The sequence below is a fragment of the Xiphophorus couchianus genome, chromosome 17 (assembly GCF_001444195.1).
Source record: "Xiphophorus couchianus chromosome 17, X_couchianus-1.0, whole genome shotgun sequence".
NCBI lineage: Eukaryota > Metazoa > Chordata > Actinopteri > Cyprinodontiformes > Poeciliidae > Xiphophorus > Xiphophorus couchianus.
Genome location: NC_040244.1, coordinates 16952254 through 16959649, shown reverse-complemented (window position 1 = coordinate 16959649; position 7396 = coordinate 16952254). Strand labels below are relative to the sequence as shown.

The following is a 7396-nucleotide window of genomic DNA, read 5'->3' as shown; positions in this document are numbered from 1 at the left end:
ATTCAAATTTACCAATATTTTGTATGTTGGCTGAAATTCAACATATTCACAATTAATTACAAACTATCTGAAGCATATATTTTAGGTATCAACAATTGACTATCGCTAGTCATAATGTACATATATAATATTTCACTTTTTGTTCTGCTAGTTATAATTCTACAGCTATCTTGAAAGCTGTAGATATCTAAAAGTACATTCTAGATATCTTAAATGTACTTTTAGGTAGGATGGAGATAGATCTGACAAGTGGAAATTAAATTTCAAATATCTTGAAAGTAAATAACTATTAGGTAAAACTAAATAAGAGATATCTGGACCTTTAATTTTGACTCGTCAAAATTTCTTTTAAGATATTTGTAGACTTTAAGTTTTATTGCCCATTTGGTACAGACTGACAAGTTGATCTGATGATTACCAGCGGCTGCTTTTTATATAGCTTGACCACCTCTGGATGAGACACCTTGAAAAATTGGGTGAGTCTCATTTTTGAGTTTGTGTTCTTTTTGAATGCATCTGATTTCCTACATCCAGCCAACCAAGATCAGAAATCTCTACATGTACACTGTTATTTATTGTCATATCAGCAGTAAATTTGACTTGCTCAGCAATCATTTAATCCTTAAATGATTGTTTTCTCATGGATGGATCATTCATGCTATGATCCGTCCACTCCTGAAAAAGGGCGCAACGTAACAAGGCCGATATCTGAATTATTAAATCGATACGCCTGGATATAGCTTTGTCCGACGTCAATACCTAATTTTCGGAAATATTCACAAAAACTACAAGTACCAGGCTCCTCGTCGGCGTTCAGTCATGTCACGTGACTGTAGAAGCACGCAAGCAGTGAAGACGCGGCTGTTTACAAACAACCATAACTGGGTCTCCTTTTAACACCGCTTCACTGGTGAAAGGAAGAGAACAACCAGGATGGAAATAGAGATTTCTCAGCCGTATTACGTTGGGGACATTGGTGAGTACGAGACACGCAGAAGCTCCGGGGAGACTTTCGCTTGTTTAGTCCCGACCCGGTTTGACGTCGACGTGTTTGGCACGGCTGCCAACTAGCTAGCTAGCTCGGGAATACTGTGTCAGGTTGTGCACCGCTAGTAGGCTGCCAAAGCTGCCTTCTCTGGCGGCTAAGCGCATAAACATCAGGAACACTGGGTCAGACGTCTTGGGTATCGCTGTTATCAGCAGCTCTCTGTAGGAGGCATCAGAGTCTTTAACCCAGTGTTTCCTAACCCGGGTGCGCGAGCGGGGCGCCGCATGGCTCAGTGGTAGAGCACGCGCACAGTGTAAATAGAGACCGAGCTACAGCTCGCCGTCCCTGCGTGTTTCGTTGTTTCTCTGCTTTGACTCACCTGATCCAGCTGTCCGTGTGACTTGGGCCTGTTAATCAGCCATCAGTTGAAATCAGCTGTTCTGCAGCAGGGAGCCCTACAACATGCAGGGCAGCTTAGAACCACTCAGGTCTGAACAGAAGCAATTTATCTTATTAAAAGATAAAAACAATCATGGATATAGAAGTTTCTCTACATGCTTTATGCAATATCAGTGAATCATTTTAACAAGATGAATTCAGTGTTTGTTTTTTTTTAAATTCTTTTATACTAGTTGGCTCCAGTTTTCTACAGAGCTTGCATATTCTTTTAGGTGAGCTACCTGTTTTTTTTTTGTTTTTTTTTTAAATTTTGTTTTGTTTTTATTCCTTTGTAAACATGAAAAGGACCCTATTGGCCTGATTCTACATAAGATAGCTTTCTTCAAACTAAACAAATAGTATTTTTCGTATTTTTCTTCAAAAATAACAGTGTATTTATTAAACTTGATATGTGTTTTTCTGCTGGCAAAATAAATTTTGTTCCACTACCAAATGTGTATTTTTGGAGGAAGGATGAAAAATAGTTCCTTGGATTGAAAAGTTGCAGAGTTCTGCTTTAGATTGTTGAGTTATAATATTGAAATGATGTAGGCTCCTCTAGGGTTGGGGATGCATTGATTTGATCAATTAGAGTTTACATTTTCTGAAGATTTAAATTTTGGAAAATCAGCTATAGAAAAGCAGCTGACTGCATCCAGAGTTATGATGTCAAATGAAAGGGATAATAGATTTTTAGGACGTCTTCTTGGATTGAAATTCAGCAGTAGGATGGATGACTGTTTCTGGATTACATGAATTAGTTTTAACTCGGTATGGATGACAGCAGCCTGCGGTTGGATACATGGTGAGCCTTCCACCTGCCACCTCTGCCCCTCAGGCTGCTGGGCGGAGAGAACGGAGGTGCATAAGGCAGCGTCTCTCGGCCACGCCTCCCACTTGCAGCACCTCATAGAGGGCGGAGCTTCGGTCAACATGGTGGCGGTGGACTCCATCACTCCGCTGCACGAGGCCTGCCTCCGGGGACAGGCCCGCTGTGTGCAGCTGCTGCTGGACGCTGGAGCCCAGGTGAGCTCTCCTCAATGACATTAAACCATATCCACAACAATTATCTTATGACAGGTAAAAACAGTATTCACACCATTTGAGTTTCTTCAGATTCTTTTATGCTACAGCCACAAACTTTAATCTGTGCTCTGGTCAGATCAGACCAAAATTAGAACGGGGCAGAATCGTAAAAAAATTGAAATGATAAAAATATGTTTAATGAGTCCTGTCAGTTGATTAAAACATGTAATCAGATTAGTCACACTCCAGCGCTGTGGTCAATCATAACTAGTCACTCTGACTATCGTTGTAAGCTTGAAGTAAAAATATGCACATTGTTGTGGTTCTTGCAGGAATGGTGGCCAGGGCAAACTTCTCCTTCTGCTGCATGCCAACCAATTAAAATGCCAGCAATTATCAGATTTTTCTTTTTTTTTTGGTAGCAGAAAGAGGTTATGTAGTCTCCCTGTACTCAAAGGTAACTAAGGGAGACTACTGCACACGCTACAAGTAGCAGCGAACTAGTTCTGGGGACAACTGACAGATAAGGTACACTTTATTTTTTAATTCTTTGTGCCCTTTCTGATGCCGCCCTGGGCAAATGCCCATATAACCCGTATCAAAAACCACTACTGTATGCACATTTTCAAAACATGTCTATGAAATGGATCATTGTCTCAAACCAAACATGTATACAGATTCTAATTTTTCCAGGAGGATTAAAAGGAAGTCATTTTGTTTTGAAAGTCTGTTTAGACATGTCCCTCTCCTTTAATTTCCTATGGAACTTGTCCGATGAGGCGACAGTTTGTCCTCATCCAGCCGAGCGGCCGACGTATTTTATACATGTGAAATTTCAATCTTTCAAACTTTTGTTGCTGTCTACTGTTGTGGAAAGCTTTTGCTGTCGTTCCCTGTGTGTTTTAATGTATATATTTTAAACAATTTACTTGCACAGTAAATTAGGGTGTCCCGATCAGATATTGATATCGAAAATTGGTTCAATATCAGTCTAAAAACAAGTATCAAATTATATCGGCCTGCATCTAAATTCTCTGATATAAGCATGCTGATGGAAGCACTCTGCTCCAGGATTTAGTCTGTCCCAGTATTTCTATCCAGCAGTGCTTGTGAAGACCCATTGGTTAATAATAAACTAATTTGTTTTTCTTATTGCTATTGTTGCCGACTGTTGTTCGCTCAGTAACATCACTTGAACAAACCTTTTCTAACATTGCACACTAGAAGATATTTAATAAAAATATGTATGATTGGTGCTGATATTGTATTGGTATTGTCCAATACTCAAAGCTAGAATATCGGTATCATATCTGAAGTGAAAATGTTGTCAGCACACCATTACAGTAAATACTAATCCCCAAAATTGAAGCCATAATAATTAGAGTTCTTCTAGAAAAAGATAGGTTTTTAGATTGTGACATTGTGCGTCCCATGTTTGATTCCAGGTGGATGCCAGGAACGTGGATGGAAGCACGCCGCTGTGTGACGCCTGTTCAGCTGGTAGTCTGGAGTGTGTGAAGCTGCTGCTGGAGCGTGGAGCCATGGCCAACCCGGCCCTCACCTCCCGCACCGCCTCCCCACTTCATGAGGCCTGCATGGGAGGCAAGCACTTCATTCTCAATCTTTACAATGCAGACTTTTTTATGAACCCAGATGAAGGATGTTTTTAAACTGGGGAATGTTATATTTCTAACAGGTAACTCAGACTGTGTGAAGCTGCTGATTGCCATGGGTGCTTGCCTGGAAGCGTATGATCTTTACTACGGAACTCCGCTACATGTGGCCTGTGTTAATGCACACACAGAGTGTGTTAAAGTTATGCTTAATGCAGGTGTGTGTCACCACAAAGCAGATTCTTTAAATGGGATGGACAAAATCAAATTAGGATGTTTGCCAATGTTCAAAAAAATACAGCAAGGGGTTTATTGACCAGAAAAGGAGATTGACTGGTTGTCCTTTGTTTCTAGGTGCTAAAGTCAATGCTGCTAGGCTACATGAGACCCCTCTGCACCACGCAGCTAAACACATGAGAGTTGAAATGATTGAGGTTCTTGTAGAGTTTGGAGCCAACATCTACGCTAGAGATCAGCACAACAGGAAACCGGTGGACTACACCACACCTGGCTCTCCTTCTGAGGCCTGTCTGCAGTTTTATGAGAGTGAGTTTTATTCCTCCAGCGGTTCTAAGAGACAGGGTCATTTAGACCCCGCAAGATTTTACTTTGTTCGCGGTCCGGCAGGGTCCCACTGACTGTGTGCGCTTTTACAAATTTTTGTTGTGTGTGGTTTTGGAAAGCGATGGTCTGATGGGGGACACCTCCCCTCACTTCCCTGCTGTTCAACAGTGACATTTGCCACACTCCTCCTGAGTGTTAAGAAATCATTGAGTGAAACAAGCAACCTCTAGAAAGGATGCAGTGTCAGGGAATCTCCACAAGATGGCACACTTAGGCTTAGATAGAAAAGATCATTCTTTCATCTACAACTTTATATAAAAAAGTATTTCCATTAATCTAAATGTAAACAGCTATAATATTATTTTGCTCGTTTTTTTTAGACACTTTTAGGCATATATACCTTAATTCCTTTAGCACTTAGGTTTACATAGCAGAACATGATTAATATATTTTGTTTGATGTTTGTTAAATACTACCATAGCTTACAAAAACACCTAAATTACAACATGTTAACACCTTTTAAACCAAAGATTCAAAGATAAGGATAAATTCAGAATGAGTGTGTGAAAACTAGAAATTAAATGAGTCACTATGCTGATTATTATTGTCTGTAATTAAGAGATGATCTCCCACCCATCGTTAGCACAATGCCAAGAGAGAAAGATTTCCGGAATGACCTTGTAGAGAAATGAATGCAACAGAACTGTTGTTTCCCATCAACCTGGGAATAGTTAAGGTGCAATTTCCAGTTGTAAGACCATCTAGTAAGATTAACAAGTGGAAAACATTCACTTGTAAATATTAAATCTATGAATGTGTTAAGTCTGTCCTGTCTTTCCCCATAGCCATCCCCATGACTCTGCAGCAGCTCAGCAGGTTGGCAGTGAGGAGGAAGTTGGGAACAACATCTCTGAACGTCATAGCTCAACTTGACATGCCAAAGCTAATCATCAGCTACCTCTGCTATCAGTGACTGTTACACCTGCTGGGAGAGTGGGCTACAGACTGAAATCAAACTGTTGTCTGGAAAGCAAACACACACTGGTAAACATGGTGCCAAGCATCACAGCAATGCCTGCTTCTGTCCAATACTGCACTTTATTATTGTGTGAATACTCAAAAGTGTAACTAACAAGGTTTAGTATAGCTTGTTAGTTAATGGTAGCATTTTAGCTAATGATGGTCTACATACTGATGTTAGCATAGAAGAGAGAGGTAGTTAATGCTAACTAACATGGTATTGTTAGCTAACACTGTAATCCAATGTTGGTGTCTGAGATGCTCTTAGCATACCATGCTAAGAGTATATATACTATGCTAGACAGCCAAGTGGGCTAAAATCGCCATGTTAGCTCATGTTAGCATTTTTTTATAATGAAAAGATGTAAGCTACTGTTTGCATGGTGGAGTTCATTCACACTAAAGTTAGCATTCTGCTTGACTTTAGGATTATAGCTAATGCCGGCACGAGACGCTATTAAAATAGCAGCTAGTCCTGACTATTTTTAGCTAAAATGCTACTATTAGCATGTTAAACTTGTAGCTCTACTATTTTCGCACTTTGTACTTTCAATCATTTCTGCGTCTGTTCAGCTCCTTCAGTATATGAGCTTATCAGTTTTATTTTCTTTTTGGTTTCTCTGCCCAAAAAGTGAAAGTTTTGGGCAGAGAATATTGACAGTTGCTTATTTAAATGAAGTTAAGTATATATTTGCAATATGTCTTAATTCATCTTTACTGTTTGTCACGTAAGACTTGTAATAGTAATTATTATAAGAAGTTTCCAAGTTAGTTTGAGGACTATTATTTCATAACACTTGCTGATTGTTTATAATGGCACTGAAGTCAGCTCACTATGAGGTAGCAAAAAAGTCCTTAAAAGGCCAAATGTTTATAAGTGTACACAGAAAGTTTTTTTTTTTTGCATTTTAAAACTTTTTTAGGAAACTGAATAGGATCCTTTAATTACATTAAATCTACTGCTTAAATGATAAAATACAATGTCCATATGTTTATTCATTTGTTTATAAAAAAATTATTATGTATTTAGAGTGGCAGTAATTATCTTGAACAAACTTATTTCCCCTTAAGGAAATGTTGGTACTGAATTTCTATATATATATATAAAGAAATTATGTATATATACTGTATGTGTGTGTGTGTATGTAATATATAGAAGTACTTAAAACAGCTAAATTGTGTGACACATTTTTTCCAGATTTTTTTTCAGATTATATGAGCATTGCCTCTTTCTACATACAGTTTACTGAGTCTGCCTGTTAGGATTCTTTGGTGCTTGATGTTTAGTCGTTCAGGCTGCAGCTAGCTGCCGGCATGATTCCTCTGCACACGCCAGCTGAACATCAGCCTGTTTTAGCTGCACCTGTGTTTTAATATTCAGCATGACGGCGCTGCGCCAAGCTTTCAAAGCCCTTCATTCTTAGTCTGTGATTGCTGTCCAAACTTCTAGATTCACCCTCTCATGTGGCTGTGGGCCTAAACCTGCCTGGGCTGTACAGATCTGGCCTGAATACATCTGCTGCACTTCACCTATTGTCAGACAAGCTTGATTCATCCAAATTTTAATTTATGAAAGTTTACCTTTAGCCAAGCTAAAATGTTTTGACTATTAGTCATTCTCAGGAAAGGAGTCCAACACAATAAAGTTCGGGCTGTAAATGGAGATCTGTGGGCCTTTAAGGATAAATAAAATGTCTGACTCTAATACAGATCTGAAAATAACCAGTGGAAAACATGCTCTGTTTAA

At 39.2% G+C, this 7396-nt stretch overlaps 1 protein-coding gene across 2 annotated transcripts; it reads left to right on the top strand.

Annotated features, from left to right (window-relative positions):
- The first annotated feature begins 386 nt into the window (after nt 1-386).
- Nucleotides 387-6830, top strand: LOC114160768 (ankyrin repeat and SOCS box protein 13-like). 2 transcript variants are annotated; one of them, XM_028043533.1, is made up of 6 exons: nt 387-476; nt 2265-2452; nt 3898-4054; nt 4149-4283; nt 4420-4611; nt 5475-5628. In XM_028043533.1, exons 1-6 carry the CDS (start codon nt 455-457, stop codon nt 5600-5602), a joined length of 822 nt encoding a protein of 273 aa, XP_027899334.1. In that variant the 5' UTR covers nt 387-454; the 3' UTR covers nt 5603-5628. The 2 variants fall into 2 exon arrangements, with proteins under 2 accessions (XP_027899334.1, XP_027899333.1); XM_028043532.1 differs by lacking the exon at nt 387-476 and adding an exon at nt 812-976 and having other exon boundaries at nt 5475-6830.
- The last annotated feature ends 566 nt before the right edge of the window (nt 6831-7396 follow it).

What these genes read in the sequence shown, in the direction of transcription:
- LOC114160768 (XM_028043532.1), top strand. Translation starts at nt 934, where the DNA reads ATGGAAATAGAGATTTCTCAGCCGTATTACGTTGGGGACATTG. An exon ending in GTATTACGTTGGGGACATTG is followed by an intron (nt 977 to 2,264) that starts GTGAGTACGAGA and finishes TCTGCCCCTCAG; the next exon opens with GCTGCTGGGCGGAGAGAACG. An exon ending in TGCTGGACGCTGGAGCCCAG is followed by an intron (nt 2,453 to 3,897) that starts GTGAGCTCTCCT and finishes GTTTGATTCCAG; the next exon opens with GTGGATGCCAGGAACGTGGA.